The 23,082-nt window shown below is 60.0% G+C and overlaps 3 protein-coding genes across 4 annotated transcripts; 1 reads left to right on the forward strand and 2 right to left on the reverse strand.

Annotated features, from left to right (window-relative positions):
• Positions 1-242: 242 nt before the first annotated feature.
• Positions 243-2,397, forward strand: LOC113845326 (uncharacterized). The gene is made up of 2 exons (XM_027469929.3): positions 243-1,309; positions 1,927-2,397. Exons 1-2 carry the CDS (start codon positions 490-492, stop codon positions 2,133-2,135), a joined length of 1,029 nt encoding a protein of 342 aa, XP_027325730.3. The 5' UTR covers positions 243-489; the 3' UTR covers positions 2,136-2,397.
• A 316-nt stretch (positions 2,398-2,713) lies between these two features.
• LOC101801461 (somatomedin-B and thrombospondin type-1 domain-containing protein-like) lies at positions 2,714-5,028 on the reverse strand. The gene is made up of 6 exons (XM_072024265.1): positions 4,830-5,028; positions 3,944-4,126; positions 3,756-3,846; positions 3,230-3,403; positions 2,995-3,114; positions 2,714-2,913 (listed from the first exon to the last, which is right to left on the reverse strand). The coding sequence occupies exons 1-5, from the start codon at positions 5,026-5,028 to the stop codon at positions 3,009-3,011; spliced, it is 753 nt and encodes a 250-aa protein (XP_071880366.1). The 3' UTR covers positions 2,714-2,913; positions 2,995-3,008.
• Positions 5,029-5,711: 683 nt separating this feature from the next.
• SLC25A1 (solute carrier family 25 member 1) lies at positions 5,712-21,981 on the reverse strand. 2 transcript variants are annotated; one of them, XM_072024264.1, is made up of 9 exons: positions 21,863-21,981; positions 8,737-8,844; positions 8,523-8,622; positions 8,230-8,368; positions 8,048-8,132; positions 7,744-7,848; positions 7,417-7,532; positions 7,208-7,281; positions 5,712-7,017 (listed from the first exon to the last, which is right to left on the reverse strand). In XM_072024264.1, the coding sequence occupies exons 1-9, from the start codon at positions 21,888-21,890 to the stop codon at positions 6,903-6,905; spliced, it is 870 nt and encodes a 289-aa protein (XP_071880365.1). In that variant the 5' UTR covers positions 21,891-21,981; the 3' UTR covers positions 5,712-6,902. The 2 variants fall into 2 exon arrangements, with proteins under 2 accessions (XP_071880365.1, XP_038043617.2); XM_038187689.2 differs by lacking the exon at positions 21,863-21,981 and adding an exon at positions 16,848-17,006.
• Between the last annotated feature and the right edge of the window lie 1,101 nt (positions 21,982-23,082).

Here is a 23,082-nt window from a genome sequence, read left to right on the forward strand (position 1 = left end):
GATCAGAGGGGAGCCGGGTGGGGCCGGGGACCACCGGAGGGCAGCAGCCACCGGGGGAACAGCGGCGGGGACCCGGGGGTGCGGCCCGAGGAGGGAGCGGAGGGGCCGGGGCCAGGGCCCAGCCGTGCGCCCCCGGGGGCTGCGCGCAGCGGGGGCGGCCCCGGGCGCTGCGGGGCTCTGCGGGGCTCCCGCTGCCGCCGCTCCGCCCCGGTCCCGGCCCCGCCCCGGCGCGGAACAGGATGCGGCCACATCCGCTTCCCGCAGCGCTCGGCGCGGCCCCGGAGGAAGGTGAGCGGCGGGGGCGGCCGGGGGCGGCCCCGGGCACGGGCACGGCCCCGGGCGCGGCTCCGGCCGGGTGACGGCGCGGCCCCGCTGGGTGCCCCCCGGCGGCTGCCGGCAGCGGGGGGGCCGGGGTCGGGGTCGGAGGGGCCCCCCCGAGCCCCCCGGAGCCCCCCGAGCCGCCCCCTGCTCGGCCGGCGCGGGGGCAGCATGAGCGCGGCCAAGCCCAAGCGCATCAAGTTCTCCGAGGAGGAGAAATTCCTCATCCTGGAGGAGTTCAGCCTGCGCAAGGACATCCTCATCCCCAAGAGCGGCCGCTACAAGAACACACTGGACCGGCAGCGGGCCTGGGAGGAGATCGCGGCCGCCGTCAACTCGCTGAGCCCCCTGGTGCAGCGCACGCCCGACGAGATCCGCAAGAAGTGGCACAACATGGTCATCGACGCCCGCAAGGAGCTGGCCATGGAGAAGCACCCGCTGCTCCGCCAGCGGCCCCAGGAGAAGCTCTTCCACAACATCTTCGCCCTCTTCAACAAGCCCAGCCCGCAGCTGCCCGACCCGCTGCTCTCGGGGTCGTCCTTCAGGGTGACGGCGGCCGGGGTCCCGCCGGGGCCACCCGCGCCCCTCTGCGTGGCCGGGGGGATGCTGGAGGTCGCCCCGGACTTGCTGCTGCACGGCCAGAGCGGTGCCGCTGCCCCGGCCCGCGGGATGCTCTGTGCCACCGGCACCCCCGGCCCCGCTCCCGATGGCTTCCTCGGTGCCCCCGGTGCGGAGCCCGACTCCAAGCAGAGCTTGCTGCCGGCAGGCCCACAGCCCGGCGTGGAGAAGAGACTGCTGCCCCCCGGCACGGCAGCCCCCAGTCCCGCCTCACTGCAGGGCACGGCCCCGGTGCTGCCATCCAGCTCCCCTGAGCCCCCCCGGATCAAGTGCCCGCTGAGCCCGGCGCTGGCGTGGCCGTGCCTCGGTGTGACGGCGAGCCCCACGGCGCAGAGCGGGGACAGCCCTGGCCCCCCGGCGTCCCAGGAGAATGGTGAGGTGCCCGCCTTTCTGCCTAACCTTCTGCCTCTTCCCCCGTGCCCACCCGACCCTACCTGGGGTCAGGCAGCCCCGCACTGAGGCTCCCAGCCCCGTTTCCGAAGTCTCCAGGATGCTCAGCCCCGGCGGGGTGAGCTCCCCAAACCCACGCAGTGCTGCAGCCAGGCTGGCTGCCAGCTCCAGTCCAGGCAGGTCTGTGCTGGTGAGCGATGCTCCAGCTGTTGGGGCATCCTCTGCCACGGCCCATCTGCCCAAAACGTGCCTTTTCCCAAGAGAGGAGCCCGGCCTCTCCCCCTGGCAGTGCCACGTCTGTGCCGCACAGGGGTCGCATCCTGCCCTGCTCCCCCCCCGGACCCATCACTGCAGCATGCGGAGGTAGCTCAGGGGCAGGCTGAATCCTGCAGGTTTGAGCTTTTGGAGGCTCACAGGGGCTGCACACAGCACCCCCAGCCTGTCCCCAGGACACAGCTGTGCCTCCATCCCCATCACAGACAGCCCGGCTCACCTCAGCGATGGCAAGGGCACTGCAGGAGGGAGAGAAAGCACAGGAGGTGGCGATTGCCCTGGCTCTGCCTCCTCTCCTGCTCTAACTCCTTCCTTTGCTCCGTGCAGGCAGCCCGACGGCACCGGCCGAGCCCCTGCTGGGGCCGCGGGGCTGCGGCCACACAGCCCGGGAGGTGTCGGAGAAGCAGAGCCGGCTGCACACGGAGATCCTGGAGCTGCAGAAGGAGACCCTGCAGCTGCAGAAGGAGAAGATCCTGCTGGAGAAGGAGAAGCTCCTCCTGGAAATCATCAAACTCCGCCGGGAGCTGGGCACGTGAGGGTGCTGCAGGCAGCGGGGCGGCGCGGGGCAGCTGCCCCCATGGTGGGAATGGGGACGGGGATGGGGACAGGGACAAGCTGCTCGCCCGGCGATGGGCACCGTGATACCTTCAGCCCCTGCCTGCTACAGGGTGGGGATGGTTCCTCTGGGAGCCCTGTCCCATGGCCACGATCCACCAGCCCGTTCTCCCGGGGGGTACGGGACATTTCAGAGCACCCTGGGCGCTGGCACTTGGCTGAATAAAGGTGAGCTCTGCAGTACCAGCGCCCAGTGTGTAGGGCAGGGACGGGGTGGGGGTCCCGCAGGTACGGGAACGGGACAGGGGGCGGCTGTAGGCTGACACGTGGCAGGCGGTGAGCATGGGCAGCCCCACGGGGACAGCGTCCTGCACAAACAGCATGGCCAGAGCCTCGCCTTGCTTTCCACGCCGAGCTTTAATCTCGCTCCACAAACCACACGCAGCAGCCGAGGTGCCCTTGACGTTTCGCTGCAGTCACGGTAACGACGCCCCAAAACCACGCTGGTCGGGGTGGAAGCACGCTGCCTGCCGCCCTGCGTGCTCCCCAACGCCTGCTCGGGGGCTCGTTGCTGCTGCTGGTGTGGCAGCGGAGCAGGACAGCGCTGCCGTGTCCTCCCACCTCCTGCTGGAGTCAGCCTCCGCTCCTCCCGTGTTAGTCACTGGGCTGCGGGCTGAGCAGTTCCCTCGTTTTTTAGCAGTGGCAATGGCAGAGGAGCTGCCTCCCCTCACCGCAGGCAGGCAGCAAGCGTGCGGAGGGCTGAAATTAAAGCAGGGCGGGGACGTTCCCATTTCATTTCCCCGCTTTTTCAAGTCAGAAGGGAGGGGAGTTTCGGCTCACCTTCCCGGGGGGGGCTACACAAAGACGAGTGCTGGCGAGGGGCAGGTGCAGCTGTCCTGCAGCGCCTCCCGCACCCAGGAGCCCTGACACCCCGACACGGAGGCGGCCACCCAGAATGTCCTGGAAGGGAAATCGGGCACAGGTTGCTGCTGTGAGAATCAAAGCGAGGTGCTGCGGGAGCTGCTCTCGGGTTTTTAGGGGGGGACACCCCTCGGGGAGGCGTAGTGCCACCTACCTGGCTCCTTGCAGCCCGTGCCCATCGCAGCGGGGGTGCCCGTGGTTTGTGTCCCCCCAGCACTGGACGCACACGCGCCGGTCCCGCTGCAGCCGGCGGCTCCAGGGCTGCCCCCGGCAGGCGGCCGCCACCTGCGTCAGGCGGAAAAAGCCGCAGGAGCTGGGGAGGGGGGAGCTGGCGGGGAGGGGGGAGATGGGAGAAATAACGTTGGTTGGATGGCCGGGGGGATGCTGGTGGGGTGTGCTCGTTGGGCAGGTTGGGGGTGTCTAGGGGTCGGGGTTGTGCAGGGGGTGGGAAGGGCAGTGGGGTTTGGGGGGGGCGGTGCAAAGGGGCGATCGGTTTTGGGGGGCTGCAAATGGGTCATGGGGTTTGGGGCTGTGAAGGGGCCAAGTTTTGGGTGCAGGGAGCGTGCACAGAGGCCACAGCTCCCAGCAGGATGCACGGGGTCCATAGCTTTGGAGGGGCTGTGCAAAGGGGCCACAGTTTGGGGTGCCAAGGGGCCACCAGGATGCTGCCCTGCACCTACCTGGGAGCCTCCTCCGGCCTCTGCAGCCCGGCTCTTCTCCAGGGATCCCTGAAGTCCCGGCTGAAGGAGTCGGGGAGCACCTTGGCCACCCCTGGCACAGAAGCAGCGGGGTCACAGCTGCCCCGGTGTGGGCAGTGGGGACAAACAACATGGTGTGTGGGTCCGGAAGGGGGTATGGTACGCCTTACCTTTGGCGGCCCCGCAGGCTGGGTCATCCCCCAGGCACCCGCGGCGCTGCTTGAGGTCGGGGCAGGGCTCCCCACCGTGCCGGGGTGGGACAGTGACCTGGCGGCTGCGGCCCCTGCTGCCGACCCCACATGGGGAGCTGCAGCTGCTCCAGGGCCCCCAGGGTCCCACCACGCAGCCCACCGCTGTGGGGCAGGGTGGAGGAGCAGAGGAGAGGGAAAAGAGGGGAAAAAAGAGCTTAAATAGTGTAAAGGACAAAGGGGAGAAGCTGCAAACGGGAAAGTGGGACCCCCCCGTGGCTCATCCCCCAACCCAGCAGCATTGTGTGCCGCTTCCGGAGGCTTTTATTCTCGTGCTGCTGCATCGAGCTGAGCTGGGACCCCGCTAATCTCCGCGGAGATTAGGGAGGGCTGACGGCTGTGATTGTCCCAGGGCCGTGTCCCTCGGCTCTGTGCATCCCAGCACAGCCCCAGCCCTGGGTCCCGTGTCCCCACGCAGCGGTGGCAGGCGTGCTGCTGGCCCAAAGGATCGCTGCGGGCATTGTGGGGGCAGCATCACCCCGTTATTTTCAGCTGCAGGCTCCATCACTGCACAGGGAGCAGCCAGAATGCCCCAGTGGGGAAAAAGTGGAGAACAGGATGCAAAAACCTGCCAGCACGCACAGCCACCCGGGCCGGGGGCTCCTTGCCGCTGTCCCCACTAGGAGCTACCTGCTGGTAACCACTCTGCTGTCACCCATCGTTACCGGCTGCGCTAACGAGAGGCATCGCCCATCCCCTGCCAGCCTGGGGCCAGCCCGAGCTGCACCCCAGAATCCCGAGGGGTCAGCCCCACAAGCCTGCAGCCGAGGGGCCGAGCCTGACCCCCTCTCCCCATCCCCACACTCACCGGCGCGGCGGCACGAGGCCTGGTAGTCCTGGCAGCAGTCGCCCGTCCTCTCGCAGTAGGAGTCGCAGTAGCAGCGAGCCCGGTGGGTGCCTGGGGCCCAGCAGGCGTTGTTCCTGCCTGGGCAGCAGCGATGCCGGCAGCCGCCCAGCACGTAGCTGGCAGCCAGCAGCCACCCCCCGCACAGCAGCAGCCCTCGCATGCTGCCCCGCAGCGTCCCTGTCCCCGCGGGTCCCGCTGGGGCCGGCTGTCCCCCCGGGGGGGGAGCTGGGCTGCGCCGCCCCTCGGCTGGACGCGGGGATCAAGCACGTCTCGTTCTGCTCCAGCGCCCCGGCTCTGGGCTGCGCGGGTGGGTGTGAGGATGCCACGGCACAAGCCCCAGCCCCAACGGGGGTGATGCAAAGCAGAGGGAAGGAAGGGCTTGCTACGGCCCTGCTCCCCTCCCGCAGCCCCCATCCTGGCACTGATGAAGCCCCCAGCCATGCTGAGGTGGTGGCACAGCCCTGTGACCATCACGCTGCCATCTCGCCAGGCTCCCTGCCACCCCTAGGACCTCGGGCACCTGCACACGATGGGCAAAAGTGGTACTGGCATCCCCAGGCATCGCCCCCACGCTTGCAGAAAGCCCACAGCGGGGTTCAGGGCTCTCCTTGGCTGGGGGAGGCAGAGCAGCGATGCCCTGGGGAATTATCTCAGCCCAGCGCAAGACCCAGGAGATTCGGGGTGCAGCACCCGCTCCACCCAGCGCCCCGGGTACCCCCAGTGAGGCTGGGACCCAAACAACGCCGCAGCAGCAGCAGCCCCCATGACCGCAGCACCACGGGGCGCACCCTGCACTCACCCCGCCAGGGCCACCCTGCACAGCACTGCCCGCACACCACCGCAGCCGCTAAAGCCAGACCGATTTTATTCAAATTGCGAATGTAAAACAGAATAATAATAATAACAATAAAAAAAAAACAAACCTCACTGGCTTCAAAGCAGAAAGCCCCAGGGGAATCGCTCCCAGGCTTTCCTCTTTCCTCCTTGGCCCTCCCGCGCTAGTGTTAAGGCTGTGCTCGGGGCTGACAACACGACGAGGGGAGGGCAGCTCGAGCCCCGCGCCCGCTCCCCCGGGGAAAGTTTTGGCACGAACGCGGAGGGGCCGAGCCCCGGCGCGGGGCAGGGCAAGGCTGCGGCGCGGGTGTTAGTGACGGGTCGGGGTGAAGCTCCGAAAGCTACGGGGTCACCTATGGGGCCGCCTCGGGGAGCGGAACAGGAGGCGGCGGGAGGGCAGGGGGGGGAATGTGGAAGAAGGGTTTTGCATCGGAGGTTGCCCCCGGCCGAGGGGATGTGCCAAGGGGCCAAGTCTCAGACGGGGGCTGCGCCTCCCCGCCCCGTCTCTCGCACGCGTCTCAACTGTAAACCGCAAGTGGAGGGGGCACCCGGCTCACCCCGGTCCTGTCCCCCGGGTAAGGGGGATCAAGGGCCTGGGCGACTCTGGGTGGTGCCTGCTCAGCACCACGGGGTGAGGGGTACCTGGGGTGAGGTGCTGCACCCCAAGCAGCCTGGGAGCCTGGCGCATCCCAAGGGTGGCGCTGGGGCATTGCACCGGCACGGCTCGCAGGTGGCTCTCAGCAGCCCCAAAAAGAGCTGGTCCCAAGCAGCCGGCAGCTTGAGGGGCTGCAGCTGCTGGCTGCTGGGGTGCTGCAGGGTGCAGAACCAGGGGCCACGAGGAGGTGGCACTGGGTTCATCCCAGCCGGGGAATGGGGCTGGCGCATCCCGCTGGGACACAAAGCCACCGTGCTCCGGGCAGGCACAGCCTGGGGCATTGGGGTACAGCTTCCCCCGCCTCCCCGGCCATGTTCACGCACAACCAATAATTTAAACGGCTCCACGGCTTGTTCCTATAAATAAAGGCTGCTGGGTTGGCGGAGGGAGGGGGGACGGGAAGGCCGGGTGGTGATCCCGGCCCGCAGACACGTGCAGGAGACTTGGGCCCTTGGCGGCGGCGGCAGCTCCGGCCTTGGTCATCGCTCTCCAGCTGCGGCCTCGCGGTGGTGGCGGAGGCGTGCGGCCACCCTGGCCCGCGCCGCTCAGTCTGTTTTCCACACCTTGTTGAGGAACTTGACCACCTCGTCGTAGATGACAAAGACGATGGCCACGTCGAGGCAGACGCGGCCCAGGCGAGGCACCGTGCCCTTGTAGAACCTGCCGGGGACAGAGAGGGCGGTGGGTGCGGGTGGGAGCCAAGGGGATGCCCCACAAGTGCCCTCATTGCCCTTGTCCTCCTGCAGCTGGGTCAAACCTCACCCCCCTCAGCCAGGCCTGTCCCCCAGCTCGGGCTGACCCCGCTCCCACCCATCTCCAGCCCCAATCCCACACCCGCAGGAGGGCTTACGCCAGGGGTCCCTCGTATTTCATGATCTGGTAGGCGCAGTCCCAGGTGCTCTTGTACTTGTGCGCTTCTAGCCCCTGCGGGGAGGAAAAAGAAGGGTCAGATACTGGAGTAGGGTACCTGGGAGGGATTTAGGGGCGATGCAGAGCTGGAGTGAGTCAGGAGGAACTGACAGGTGGGAACAGTGAGCACGGGGTATCTTTGTGCCATACCTGCATCCTGGTCTTCACTACGTCCAAGGGGGTGTTGCCGAAGACGCTCGCAGCTCCTGCGAGGGCTCCAAACACCCCTGTGACGAAGGGGTTGATGACTTTGTTGGGATCATCCCCTGGAGAGGAGGAGAGGTTAAGAAGTGGTGACCAAGCTCAGCTCACAGAGAAGGCCACCAGGTTTGGCTGACAGTGGGCAGGTGAGGAGATGCTTCAGCACCAGGGCCCTTCAGCCCCCGACAGCCAGGACGCCCTTCCCCTGGCTTTTATCGTGCCCCATCACAAGGGGCTGAGCCGGGGTGGCACTGGGGGGGCACAGGGACACGGTACCTTTGTACCAGTTCTTGAGGGACGTCATGACGAAGAAGCGGATGGCCTGGTTGGATCCTTGCTTGAGGACGGTCGCGGTTAAGCCCTGGTAGGTCCCCTTCAGCCCTGCGGTGAGGGAAGGTGTTAGAGAGGAGCACCAGCCTCATCCCAAATCCACCCCGAGGGGGCCCCATGCAGCTCCACAGCCTTGGGTACAGACCAGGCCTTGCCGCTGGCCTCCTCCAAGCCACAGGTCCCAGCCTCTGCCCGTCCCCACAGTGCGGGGGTGGCCAGGCCCCCCTGTGACTGCTTCCCCGTGACTCACCCTGTTCCCGAACGATCTCCCTGACGCCGTGGAAGAAGCCGCGGTATTTCGGCTTGGGGGAGCACTGGTCGTGGATAAACTTCACCTGCGGGGAGACGGCGCGTTGGTGCCGGCCGAGGCCAGGAGGCCAGGGGCTCCTCCGGGGAGGAGACAAGAGCCAGGGCCCGCTGCGTGCCCCCCACCTTGACGGTCTCCATGGGGCACACCACCACCACCGCCTCGGCCACGCCGGCGCCCAGCCCGCAGATGAGGCCCCGCGTGCTGTCCAGCCGGCCCTTCTCGTCTCTCATCTGGTTGCTGAGGAACTCGAACATGCCGAACCTGCGGAGAGGCCGCGGTGACAACCCCGGGGGTGCCCCACACACCCCGCCAAGGGACAGGGGGATGCCGAGCCCAAAGCCACCCCCTGCTTTGCTGCTGTGAAAACGCCACTGAGCACAGCCCAGGGACCCCCCGTGGCGCAGGGGACACCTACCTCACGGCGGCCTTGGGGATGGAGCCGTACACCAGCGAGCTGAGGCCCCGGTACAGCCCCCGGATGCCATGGTCACGGACGGTCTGCTTCACACAGTCCCCTGGGGCAGAGCACAGCGGTGTCACCGCCACCCGACGTGCCAAGGGTCCCCGTGCTCATTCTCCCCCCAGACCTGCTCGCTGCCCCCCCCGAGCCTCCAGGCCCGGCCCCTCACCAATGCCCTTGTAGCGGGGCGGGTTGGCCTTCTCGTCCAGCTGCAGCTGCGTCTTCACATACTCGGTGGGGAATGTAATGCAGATCTCGATCCCTCCGGCGAGGCCACCTGGAAGAGAGGAGGGGAAATTTGGGCTGCAGCAGCGCCGTGCCGGCCCCAGACCCCGTGGACATGGTGGCTGTCTGTCCAGGAAGGGCCAAGTTACCAGAAACATGCAGCTAGTGAGCATTTTGCTTTGGAAACCGCCTGTTTTGGTGCTCTGTGAAACCACTGCTCCCTCACCAACCGGCTGCAGCCTGGAGGCGAGGAGGTGCCATTTACAAACCCAACACAGCCAAACGGCACCACGCATGCCCCATCCAAACCCCTGCTCCTATTGCGAGGCACAGAGCTCACCCCACAGCCTCCTCACGTCCCTCTCCAGCAGTTCAGCAGCAGCGGGAGCCCACTCGCAGACGGCGCGGTGCCGGCACAGAGGCACAATTATAATCAACCCCCTCCGGCTGCCCTGCCAGGGCCCATGCGGAGGAAGCTGCCGCGTGCTGATTACAGGGGCTGAGGACGTGCCTGCTGCACAGCGCTGCCCAAGGCCACGCCAGCACCCCGGGCACCATCACCATCCTGTGCACCCAGAGCTTTGGGAGCAGCAGCACCAAGCCTGGGGGATTCGCACCGCCTGAGGGGGTTTAATCGCAGTTTCGGTGCATGCTGGTGCCCGCTCCTGGCAAACAGCTCTTGCATCTCGCCTCCTCCAGCAGCACTTGGGCTCCCCAGCACGCAGCCTCACCAGCATGGCCCTGGTTGGTGCCACAGGGTGTCCCCAGCAGGGACTGGCCCCCCGGGGCAGGAGCAGGGTGAGGCAGGCAGTGGGTTATTCTGGTCTGCAGCAAAACATGCGGCCCCCGTGCTGCACAGCAGAGCACGGCTCGACTTATCAGCACTCCAACGTGCCCAGCAAGGCGACACTGATAGGGGACAGAGGCTGCTCCTTGGCTGCAGCAGCGCCTGGGGGTGCTGGGAAGCCCGAGCTGGCAGGATGGGAGCTCGGCACCAGCACCGGGAGGGTGCCAAAGCGCTGGGTACATGCTGGTCATGCTGTGCCAGCTCCCAGCGTGGGTGCCAAAGCAGAGCACATTTCCAAAAGCAGTGTCTCAATTCCTCTCCCAGCAGACAGGCACTGAAGCCAGCAGCTGCCACCACTGCAGGGCGAAACCTGCGGGGCCCTGGCACCCACAGCCCCCTCTCACCCAGCACAAACCCCACTTGTCAGCCCCTGGCATCCCAGCTGGCAGCACCTGCAGCAGCGCTGCCCTATCTCAGACTCAGCCTTCTGAAAGCAGAGGGCAACGGCCCCACTGGGGGCCATCCCAAAGGACTTTTCAGAGTGATGCAGGGGGCCAAGAGCATCGTCCCTCACAGGGGACACAGGGCCAGCCCCAGCACACTCAGGGGCCTCTTGTTCTCCTCCTGAGCTGCCCCTGGCTCTCTGAGAGCAGCAGCCCCAGCACGCTGAGCACCACGCTGCTCCCCAGCGCTGCCACACTGCGGATGTTTCACGAGCTGTCAATATTTGCTCCTGCTCGTTCCCCCGGTGCCAGCTGCTGCCCTGGCAGCTCCCAGAGCAGGGAAGCACCCGAAACAAACCACAGCCCAGGGAACAGCAGCGCCCGCGGGCAGGGCAGACAAAGCAAGCAGAGGCAGCAGGGAGGGATGCTGCTGGGGGGGCCATGCCCAGGCACCACAGAGCCTCTGCAGCACCCCGGCTGTTTTGGGACAGGACACACAGCTCTGGCGTGCCAGGACAGCGTGGGAACTCTGAGCTTTGGGCAGCTTTTTCCTCCTTTCCTCTGCCTGCAGAGCAACATGAGCCAGCCAGGCAGGCAAGCCAAGCAGAGGTCCTGCCCTGCTGCCTCAGCTTTGTCTCCCCACGCTGTTTTATTCCAGCAGAAACCTTATTCTATGCAAATAAATCACCCCATCCCCTGCAAGCCAGCCCGGCACTGGGTCCTTCCAACACGCCCTCCCTCGCCGGGGGTGCAGAGGGCCCTGCAACCTGTTTACCCGGACTTTAACCGGCCGCTGTAGCTCTTGCAACACTGCGGAGTCAGCACCAGCAGCAGCGACCGCTCAGGAGGTGAAAGAGCAAGCGGGCCAGCGACAGCCAAGGTTCTCATCCATTAGCTAGATGAGATGGAGAGAGGACAAGGACATCCTTCAGGGATGCATCGAGGGGGGCTCTGCCGGTGCCAGGGCTCGCTCCCTGCCTGCACCGAGCCCGCAGGCGCTGCCAGCACACCCAGACCCGGTGGAAAGGCAGAGGAGGGCACCCGCTGTCAAAAACACGCTTGGCATTACTTCCCCAGAATAAATATAATTCACTTTTTGGATGGGTGAGGCCAGTGTTGGGCCACAGCTCTTGGACACTGCCACGGGGACTTGGCAGGAAGGAGAAAAGGGTTTTTGGGGACAGCAGAAGGGCACTGCCCTGTGGCTCGGGCATGAGCACGCACAGCTCATGACAATGCTGGGGTCCCTGTGCACCATGAGCAAGCAGCTCCTCGGGGGCCCTGGGGACACCAGCAGCACTGTCACCAGCCTGTCCCACAGGATGGGTGCTGGGGGCAGGAGGACGCAGCTGGCTGTGTCCTGGGGCCTTGAGGGAAGCCCCCAGCACTGTCAGACCCCACCAAGCCCCAGTTGGCATCCGTCGCCCTCTCCGGGAGCCAGGCAGGCACTGGGGGCTGTGGTGACTTGCTTTGCTCCTTGGTCCTGCAGCACCAGCACCAGCTGCTGCCTGCATGGCTCTGATGAGAAGTAGGCACCTGGAGAGCAATCCCAGCCTCTCCATTTTAAGGGCAGTTTCCCACGAAGACACACAAGCACCTGATTTCCATACAAAAAGCTCCTCCTGCCTTCAGCTTTCACAAGATCCTTTCAGGATGTTACCCCTGAGGGCCTGGCAGCACAGGGCTGACCCACACCTGGTGCAGTGTGTGGGGAACAGAGGGACTTCATGCACAGGCCCTGGTACCCCAGGGGAAGCCGAGCCCCACGTTCCCCCCGTGGGAGGCTCACTCAGGTCTATGCCGCGAGCCGAGGGTCACGGCCCAGGCCGCACGCCTGGTGCATGCCGTGCCCGTGGCTCCTTCCCTCATGAGGGGACTTTGTGCCCTTCCCCTTGAGCCTGGTTAGCCTTCAGAGATGGGGGAAAAAAAAATAAATTCAAAGTCCAGCAGGGCTCCAAGTCAGGAATCACAACCACGGCCTGGCAGCCCGTTGCGGCTCCCCGTAATGGCAGCAGCGAATCCCCCTGCCATGCCCCGCGGCACCGGCCCCTCTGCGCCATCTGATTTACACAACCGGGCTAAACCGGGCGGTGGAGAAACCCTCGGTGTGTGCAGCAGGGAAACTGGTTCAGCGGGCTCCACCCCCTGCTCTGAGCCTCCTTGTGCAACCCGCTTGGGAAAGCTGGGCCCCGAGCACCAGGCCCCAAAACCTGGGCCCCAAAAGCAAGGCCTGGGCCAGCTCCCCCCAAGGAGAGGGCTTCGGCTGGGGTGGCACCAGCACCTTGCGGGCCTCACGGGCCATGCTTGGCCACCTCCTTTGCAGCACACCCCGTTCAGCACACCTCCACATCCTCCCCTTGGGAGCCCCGTCCTCGGGGAAGGCCGAGGCTGGGCTGCTGTGGGTTTCAGCGGCGGCGACAAAAGGCAGGACTGCTCTCAGCACGGCTGCTTCCTCGAAACCAGGTTACCCAAGGACTACCCATGATGTTGTCTGAATGGGGAAAGTGTCCTGCAACAGGTCAGCCCTTCTCAGAAAACATCTCTGCTGCCCCGGGTGCTGGGGCCCTGGAAGGTCTCCCATCTGATATGGGCAAGGCCAGTGGGGCGCGCTGGGTTTCATCATCTGCATTGGTAAACACACACGTGGGCACTTTCGTCACCGTGACAGGCTATGGACAGGCTGGTGAAAGCCTTACAGCCCCGGGGGCACGCACAGCAGCACAAACACGCAGTGCCTCTGTACCCCGTGTGGGCAAACATCCCCGCGCCAACAGCGCTGGAGGCAGTCCTGGGGACGGGGAGGGGGGAACCTGTCCCCAGTCTCACTGGAGCTGTCATGTTTCAACAGGCCGGCCTCTCACAACTTGCTCATTCAACTCAGTTGCTTTGAATGGGCCAATATTGTAATAAAACATTTTATAGTGTATTCTAAATGCCTCGGCTGTGAGCGTAATGGCAGAAGCTGTTTCCCCCTGCTTACAGTCACAGCATTACCTGACTTGGCCCCTGGCTCAACCAGCCCTCACGCCATCCCCCTGTGCAGCCCGAGGTCCCAGCTCCACACTGGTGTCACCAGCTGTGAGCAGAGGGGTGACAGCAGCACAGGGCACATGCTAGCTCCCTGCTCCACCACCTCTCTCCAGACGCTACCTTTAAACATCCAAAATCTTTCTGAAGACAGGCAGCAGGGAGCTGATATCAGAGCTGGGGGCTGTTGGATGCTTCCCCCCACGATCTCCAGCTGGGCACGGATGACGGAGCACTGCTGGGACCTGGGGACAGCCCCTGCTCCCCAGCTGCCAGCACAGAGGAGCTGTGCCATACCAGGCAAGACAACAGACAGCAAAATATCAGCTCCTGCTGACAGGGGGGCAACACAGAGACTCCAGATGCTGAGTACGGGGTCACCGCTCCCTGGCTGGGCAGGAGCAGAGGCCTCCCATTGGCATGCAACGCACGAGGCCGCCAGTGACGGGAGACACTGCAACATCCCCGAGCTGTCAGCTCGCGCTGCTGAGTGCCGCCAGGAAGACGGACGGCTCTTTCCCACCATTTACGTCAGCCCAGAGAAAATGGTGCCCTGCAGAACGGCAAGCAGAGCGTCGGGCAGGCGGACAGCTCGGTGATGCGTGCTCCAAAGACCTAGGCTGACCCCCAGCTCGCACACAGCTCGCTCTGACCACAGCCTCTGAGTACCTTGATGCAGTTTTGCAGCCCGGGGGGCTGTCAGCCTCCTCCCCTGCTCCCTCAGCAGCCACACACGCAAGCAGAGGGGCTGGAACAAGCAGGACCTGGGCAGGATGACTGCTGCCCTCCAGGAGTGCCCTGGTGGACTGGGGACACTCAGGAAGGAGCCTCCTGTAAGGAGCGGCTTTCACACCCAGTCCTGGACTCCTCTTCAGCAGGTATAGCACTTCCTAAGAAAGATTGTATCAAGAGATAAACAAAGAAGAGGAAACTAAAGCTCTGGTTGCTACTTTGCTCTTTACCTGCCCCCGGACTCCCTGCTGAAGGTGCAGCTTCGTGCCCTTCCCTTCCTGCCCACAGGAGCCCCTCTCCCTCCTGCCCCGCTCCAAAGACACATCGCTGCCATTCCCAGCAGCACTCGATGTTCGCAGCAAACAACAGAGCAGCAGCCGCGACCACTGCCAGCTCCTTCCAAATCAAGCGCCGCGTAGGACAGCATCCAGCAGCGCTGCTCCCTGGCGAGGCAGGATTACACGGAGGCAGGGGCGGCGAGCAGAGGCACGGTGCAGGCAGCAGGCGGCTTCTCCGGGGGAGGGAACAGACCCCAGGCTTCAAAGCCAGCTAAAAACGGAGTCAGTCTGTACTTAACTCTGGGCAGGGCAGGCAAAGCCTTTCATCAGGCAGCCGCTGCTAACCAGGAGCAAAGTTCTCACGGGCAGTGCAGGGGTGCGGGGCTTTGCCTGCTACCTGGGGGCTCTGACAAACCCCTGAGGGCTGGCCTCGAGCACTGCGGTACCCAAAAAATGAGCTTGGAGAGCTCTGGGTCTGGCTCCTGCCGGCTCTGCAGCCAGCTCTCAGTGAGAGGAACGGCAGCGCCTGGCGCCACGGGAGGAGCAAGCAGCCCCATGGGCTAAGGCTTTGCTTGGAAGCTGGCAGCGAGGAAAACAAAAGCTTGCTGTGAGGAGGGAGACCCGGCTGCATTCCCTGCTAGCAGTTCACCCAGCAGTACAGCACAAGCTGGCCATCGGACCAGCCACAGCCCATGGGAAAACCATGCCAGCTTCACACCAGATAACAGCCAGCGTGTGAGTTAGAAAGGAACAGATCATGCCCGCTCAGCACAAAGCCTGCGCAGTTACCTACAGTTACCCATCTTTTAACCAAGTTTCAGTGAGACACAGTCACACCAAAGCTGTACGTGACGCTGCTGACCCGGTTCCAGGACCCCAGAACAGCCCTGCAGTATGGGCTCGGGGCCAGGAGGCGAGGCAGCAGCAGGGACCCGCACCCACTTGGCGTGCCCCTCGCTGACTGCACGTGCTGGTGCCCGCAGCACCTCTGAGGCCAGCCCCAGGCAGTGCCTCGCAGGACAGGCAGGCTGCCTTCGTGCGTCCCGGCCACGCGGCACCAGCAGCGCTCTCAGCAGAGGCGCAGGCGCTGTGGCTGCAGCGAGGTGAACGGCTGCCCTGGCACACAGCAACTGCTTGGACACAGGAGGGCCCATTTGTAAAATTAATTTTTAACTTTTTGTTTGTCTGCGGTGACAATGAAGAAGAACTCTTGGCAGCGAGAGCTTCACTGGCATCCTTTAAGAAGTGCCAGACCCACGCTGCTTGGGTCTGGGAGGTGCAAGGGAGCAGAGGGACCCATGGCAGAGGGTCTGGGCTGCGCAGGGTGCGGTAGCAGACGTGCACCCGGAGCAGGATAGGAGCAGGATACTTAACGCAGGCAGCGCAAGGCAGATGAAGCACAGCACAGTGGGAATGGTCTTGCCTGAGCGCCTCCAGCTCTCCAAAAAGCAGAGCTCTGGAGCACGGGCACGCATGGTGCTGGCAGGGGTCAGTGAACGCCCCCGGGTCAGCGCGGGCACCCCCTGACTGCACCACACCCCCGAGCAGCCCGGGGCACAGCGAGTTAACGGCGGCGCCCCGCCACTGCTGCGCTTCTGTAACACAATTAGATGCCACAGAGGCAAGGCTGGACTTCTGCCCATTAACCAATTACTCTGATTTGCTGCCTGCAAGGAGAGGACTAGCATCTCAATGGGGCCCTTCTTCCACCTCCGCAGCCTCACGTGGACCCATGAGGGCTCCTCCACGAGCAGAGCTGCTTGCAGGAGTCCTGGCCAGCGAGGGAAGGGCAGGCCTGCAGCCTGCACTCGCTGCTAAGCCACCTACAGCTGATGATCCCCGATTAGGGACCCACACAGGAGCTGCCGAAGCCTCCTGACGCACGGGTCCTGGCAGCAGTAACCCGACACAGTGTGTGGGCAGCGAGCTGGGAGAGACTGGGGTTTTTGGGTGGGAGCAAGCAGCCCGTCCTTCCCCATCCTAAACTTGGGTTAAGCTGTCTTTTAAGGGCCTCCGAATAAAGGGTGTAAGAGCAAGGCTGAGCTAACTCCCTGCTTCGAGGGGGTGGCAGCACAGATCCGGAGCTCGAGCCGGCAGCTTGTACCCTCACTGTTTTTTTTTTTTTGCTGGACGAGGCTCCTTTGGCCGCGGTTGCCCCCTGCTTGCACCCCAGTCCTCCGGCAGGGCAGGACGTGACCCGGGGAGGTTTCGGTGCCCTTTGCACACCCCAGCGCCCGCATCCACCTGGGGCAGGGGGCGGCAGGAGGGGAGCAGCCGGGGCTGGGCTCCCGGCACCCAGCCGTGAGGGCAGCCACAGCCCCTGCTGCGGGAGGCCGGGGCTCGGCGGGGAGCTGGCAGCTGGGCAGAGGAACAAAGGCAGGACCGCAGGGAGCAGGGAACCAGCTGGGAAACACAAAAGCCTTGGGCGTGAGGATCGGGCGAAGGCGGCGAGGGCTCGTTTCAGAGCGAAGCCGCTCGCCCGCTCTCTGGGCACCGTCCCGCAAGAAGACGCCTGGCAGGGGAAGGAGGCAGCACCCGGGGCAGCACACCCAGCACACCCAGCCTGCCGCCACCCGCCCGGACCCCCGGGGACGGGCAGGAGAGCGGGGAGCAGCGCCGGGGGCAGCCGCACACCGGGGGGCTCCCGGGGGCTGCCGCCAGACCCCGGCCCCGCTGCGGGGCGCGGATGCCCACGCTGGCAGCGGCGGCTCCGGGCACGCCCCCGGCCTCTTCCCACCGCCCTTTTCCTTCCAGCTGCGGCCACCGGGCCCCCCCCTCGCCCCCTTACCCGCCAGGATGGCCTTGCCGGGGTGCGTGAGCTTGGCCTTGCCGGCGGGGGCGGCGGCGGCCAGGCTGCGGGGCGCGGCGGGGGCGGGCATGGCCGCGCTGCTCCGCGGCTCCTGCGCTGCCCGGCGGCGGCCGGGGCCGGGTTTTAGGGCCTCGCCCGCCGAGGGGGCGGCCCCGGCGGCGTCACATCCTCACGGGGCGGGCCGGGCCGAGCCGAGCCGAGCCGGGGCCGGGCCAGCCCCGCAGCTCGGGGGTGAGGCGCTGGGGCGCAGCCTCGCCTCCCCCCCCCCCGGTGCCGCAGACGCCTCCCCCGGGGGCGTTTAGGACGGGGCTGGGTGTAATAAGCAGCCTGGGCTGTGAGTGCTGGGGGCTGGCAGCGGTGCAAGGTGGGTGTGGGTCCTGCTGGCCCCGGGGGGGCTGCTCCGCACCCCGCTTTGCCCCCCCCGGGCGGGCAGCAGGACGCCAGCCCCGGGGCAGTGAGCGCAGGAACGCCCAGCGCTCGGAGGCGGAAGAGGAACCAAACCCCACAGGCTGCTGGGGGGGGGGTTCCCCATAAATCCCCGAAGTGAAAAGCTAAAACCACTCCTCAGGCAGCAGCTCGCATGAGTGAGATTGGGCTGCAGGCCCGGGCAGCCGGCCTTGCCCCCTCCGTAGCTGGGGCGTGCTGCAGGGAGGCTGCAGGCAGGGAAAGCGCTGTCCTGCTCCACAGAGGGAACATTTTGTGTAAGAAACCTCCCCCGGCCATGCAAAGTGCAAGCTCCTGTCGAGACTTGCTGCCTGTGCGCTCTGTGAAAGGAGTTTTGCCTCAGCAAGGCTCCACAATCCGGTGGCAGGACCCTGGGCGAAGGCTAAGGGCACATCTCCTGAGCGCTGCGGCCGTGGCCTTGTGGGCAAACCGCCTGCAGAAAGGCTGCTCGGGAAACTGAAGCACCTTTATTCTGCTAGGGCTCAGGCATGCACATGAATGCATGCTGGCACTGCAGGACTCCTTCCCAGACGTGGCCAGAGGTGTGTGGGGCTTCAGAACAGCTCCGGCAGTCAGAGGCAAGTCCCGTGGGGCGGCCTCGTGGCGATGGCCGTGGTGCAGGCTCTGCCCCGCTGGTTTGTAGGACAGCAGCGGGCAGGGCCACCCTCCCATACACACCTGCAGTATTGCAGACCGGAGAGAGGCTGCTCCCTGGGGCACAAAACCCCTCCCCAGGAAGGCCCTTAGCTCCAAACTGTAATGCACCTGACTGTTTCCTTTGCCACGTGTGCTACTAAATTTCAAAACCCCTGTCAGAAAGACCTTTGCTCTCTTTCATCAGTACAAGCCCTGCACCTGCCCCACAGCCTCATTCTCTACGTGAGTACTGACCGCTAGGCCCTGTGCAAGCACAGAGCTGGGGGGGCTTAACACCACCATGAGGCTCACATCCATGTCCATCTGCCTTCAGCTCAGCTATGTGGATACAGTCACCCTCACTTCAAATCCAGCACTAGGGAAATAAAGGCAAAAAATTAACGTGAAGAAAGAGTGTGCAGAAGAAACAAACACCAACAGTCCCAGTCAGATGCAGAGCAGCTTACTCAGTGCTCTGGCTAGCAGCACTGGAATGGCAAAAATAAGATTAAACCTTTCAAAGATGGTGATCAAATTGAAATGCATTCAGATTTCTGATCAATCTCTGCAACACCTCACTAGCTTTCCATCAATTACCATAACATTCACGTATGCCAGTAGACACGTGTACCTACTGTTGCGGGGACATGATTACCTTCAGAACAAAACACTGGCTGCTACAGATTCCCAAGGCTTCAAGGCTGGTGCACAATCCCATCCTGTCCAAGAAAATACTTCACCACATGCTTAATAGTAAGCAACCTCAATGGGATTCGCAGAGGTGCTTACTTTGCTGAACAGAGAAAGGCTTATTCATACTTAATCACACGGATTGCAAGCCATCTCAGCTTGACCTCCAAGAAGCTGCTAACAACACTTGTCAGCAGAAAGCCTGAAGCATCTAATGAAGATAAGCAACCTCTAAAATACTAGAAGCTGCAAAAAGCATGTTTTAAATCCTGTGACTTACATGAAAGTAAAGATGACCAGACTCATATGGTCAAGAACATCTCCTAAGAGTTGGGTGGTCAAAGCACAAAAGAGCAGCTTCTACTACTGACAGGGTACTGAGTCCTCTTTTTTACTGCTCTCAAACCAGGAATTTTCACGGAAACAACCACCTGGCAATCTGAACCCATTTCCACTGCTGGTGGCTGGCACTTGTTTCTGCTGTCATAGAAACAGATAGGAGAACTGTTAAATACACAGACAGGTGCTATAGTAGTTCATAGACCTCAGAGCACTCCTTTCAGGACCTAACAATCAGAATTGAAAAGAACTGCTGAAGATGAAAGCAATGTTCACAATTTTTTTTGAACACACAAACGCTGATTGCAGACAGAGCATTCTAGATTCCAAAAAGCACGTAAACAATGACCACACTTGATCAGCTCCAACTTATCCCTCCCTTGCTCTCATTCACCCTCCCCCAAATTATTTATTTATCACTGGCATAACTTTTATGCACACCATGGTTTTAGAGACCATAAGTGACCAATAACTTTCTATTAAACATCTTTGAATCAGAAAATTTCTTCATCTCACTGAATAAACAGCTCTATCATCAGAATTATTACAACTCAAACTACTACAAGTTTTTCCATGCATTATTAATCCACATCACTTGGGGTCTTATGGTACACTAAGAAACCTTAGTTCCTCTCAGGGTTCCTGACAGAGCAAACAATTCTTTCAGGCAGAACAGATCTTACACATAACAGACTTCAAGGAGAAGCAATCGTGTCAGACATTTCTGAGTCAGTGTTTCACCAGCTTTTAGGTGTATGCAGAGGGAACCTATGACTATAAAATAAAGCTCTTCCAAAACAACTTGCATGATTCCCACTTGAGTATACCATACAAAAAGAGCTCCTGTTGATACTCAAGAATATTTACTGAGATCACCAGGACTGATTTTCCAGAGATCCCAGCAGAAATCCCTGTGACATTTAACATTTTGAGTGGCCCTGACTCAGAAGATGAGTGAAATCCACGTAGTGCACAAAGCATTTACATGTTCTCATTCTCCTACCAGACTATAGTAACACTTCCCTCTCAGCACAATATATTACTGAAAAAACTACTCTAGCTGATGAGCAGTTTGCTGTTTACTGTAGATGAGACCATTTTCCCTTCCCACCAAAACACCTCCTAACTTCCTGGCTGGATAACCAGCACTTTGGGAAGTTGGGCTCTGCATAATATTGTAGACCTCGCTACTGCGGAAAAGAACGTATCAGATGACTTGGCAATTCTTTCCTTTTATAACCGTTAGGGGGAGGAAAAGGAGAAATACATTTTTTTAGACAAAGTGTTGTTTTTTTTTTTAAGTCTTGATTATAACCACAGCAGACAGAGAAAAAAAAAAAAAGATGTTTTTCCTTGACTCACTGAACCATGCAGGATGTATGACTGAATAAACTCCAATTTTGACTCAGGATTTTTAAATTCTGACACATAAGAGGAAGACAAGACTTACCCTTTACTGACTGTATTTCAAGTTCATAAGAACTTAATACTTAAAAGCTGGCAACATTATAGTATCTATTCTAGTTCAGAAGAAAACTGATGTTTTTTGCTACCTTCCTGAAAGACCTAAAAGTCTCCACGCTAAAAGACCTAGACTGAAATATATGTATGCTAACAATTTTGCAGCATTTTATTAGTAAAATGTGAGTCAGGATCTATCATTACCTTTGGAAATATGCCCACAGAAAATACATAGTAATGAAAAACAAGAAAACTATACTAGCAACAAATTCTTTGAAAGCTGAATGCTTGTTGAAGTAGAAGATGTAACAGAATAAAAAGACCCCAAGACCATTAAGCTAGACTGGTACACCTGCAGGTTGCTATAGCAAGTACTAATTCACTCTGCAAACCACAACGTAATTACACACCAGTGTTACAAAGCACTCTGGTGTCGTTAAGCATTTTTCAGCTCTGGGTTCCATTATATTTTATCACAGATTCAAGACGTCCCAGTTTGACCTGGTGGAAACAAATGAGATTGAAGCACTCTTGGTGTATGCTGTAAAACAACAACAAAAAAATATACTCAGGTTGGAAACAGTGACAAGCCAAACCACTTACAACAGAACACGAAGGACCAAGAAAAATGGGAATAAGTTCTACAGTTAAGTAATATGCCCTGTCACAAAGTTTTATGCATGTTTTCCAAACTGCTTATTATGGGAACCTGGTACATATAGTGCTTACTTGTTCTAAGATTTGCAAGTTGTATAGCCTCATTTTTTTTTCAGTGCAAATTTGATCCACTGGCATGCTGCTTTAATCACGCTAAAAGTTTCTCAGTGGCCTGGCAGGTTCTAGCCTGCCAATTAAAATGTCACACACACAAGCATTATCTAACTACGCAGCAGTTTAACAATCAGCTTTGCCTAAATATATCTATTATATGTGCCCAAGTACAAAAGGTGTCCACACATCTAAGCCAGTGGACATCAGACAACAAAAAATGTACTTGTCAGTTTCATAGTTGAAGGAACAGAAGCTTTTTATGCTTCCTTAGCAAAACCAGCAACTATTACTCAGAAAAAAAAATGTTTTATGCAACCTTACTAAGGGATCCATGTCATTCTAAGTGCCAGTTTTCAGCATTGCAGTTGCTAAAATAAATACATAAATAAAAATCAAAAACAACAACAAAAAAAGCTGTCAAATCAAAATCAAGTTTTGGACCTTATAGTCACTATTTGTTCTATTACCCCCCCAAATCAGTACCTACTTGAACAGGCTTTATCCACTCATAATTTTTATTTTTCAAGCAACAAAACTACTTAGGAACTTTTTCTTCTGCTATGCTACCATTTAATTGTATATCCCTAGAAAGAGGGGTGATGAATAGAAGTCTTGTAAAACACAACTTAATGTAGATAAGAAGCAGCACTTACCCCAGCAACACATTCCTCCTGAGCTCATCTGGCCCAACAGAGCAGACAGCAGCAGCTACACGAGAATTCTCCTTCCAACAGCAGCTCTTAGGCATTCTTCCTTCCCTCCCCTTTCACTTGGTGTTTATACCAAAAGAAACCAACAACATTTGAAGATGTGAGGGAGCAAACAATAGTGGCAAGGAGCTCAAGTGCTAGCTCAGAGTGAGCGGCTGAATGCAGGCCAGAATTTGATGCCAAGATCAGCACGTGCCCCTGCACACATTTGTTGCAAGGTTCATTTCCACCTAGCTCACAAGACATTAAAGTGGCTGCACGGCAGTGCTTGTCATCTCTGATGCCAGACCTGTAGTCGCCCAGAGTTTGACAGATGGGGCAAAATCCCCCTGAAGTCTGACAAATAGCAAAAACTATTACAAAGGAAATCCATACTTGGTTTCTTACAGGAAAATCACGAGTGTGTAAGACACGCTATGCAGGTCCTTAAGCAAGTTACCGTTTGACAGTATCTCAAGCCCAGAAGCTGGTCTCCAGATACTGCTCTGTGCAGTGAGTTCTGCATGAACAGTCCATTCTGCATGACAGCACTAGCCCAGTCTCACTGAAGCAGTGGGAATTAGTGAGAAGCTTAGTTTCAAAGGAGGTTTTGTGCAAACAATTTTATCCGAGTTTTTCAAACTTGGATTAACACTACGACTTCATAAACTGTATTAAGTCTTCCACGTAACCCACTAAAAGAGGGGCTATTTCCTGCTGAGAAAGGCTTAACCATTAAAGAAACAGTTAAATAATCTGGTGTGCAAGCATTTGTTCCACAGTTTAGGTACAGCCACACCGTAACAGCAGGGAGTATACTTCTGGATACATTTTAGAGTGTAAGAAGATCACAGAATTTATAAAAGCCATTACACTTAGCAAGAGCTTAAGATTCCAGGAGACCAACTAAAGCACAACTATTTATCAGAGCTGACAGCCTTGCCTTCCTTGAGAACTCAGTCATTCCTGTAATTAGATTTCTCGACTGAAACAAATTAAGATCCCCAGGCTAGCTCAATTCTCTACAGGTCACGAGCTGTTCTACTATTTAATCCAGCGGTTTACTGTATTTCACCATCAGCTTGTAATTGTTGCTATCAAGTCACAGTAAATTCTCAATTTGAGGGGAAGGAAACTCCCAGTCATATTAATTGTCAAGCTTGTCTTCATTTCTAGCTGCCTCA

This window comes from Anas platyrhynchos, chromosome 16, assembly GCF_047663525.1.
Source record: "Anas platyrhynchos isolate ZD024472 breed Pekin duck chromosome 16, IASCAAS_PekinDuck_T2T, whole genome shotgun sequence".
NCBI lineage: Eukaryota > Metazoa > Chordata > Aves > Anseriformes > Anatidae > Anas > Anas platyrhynchos.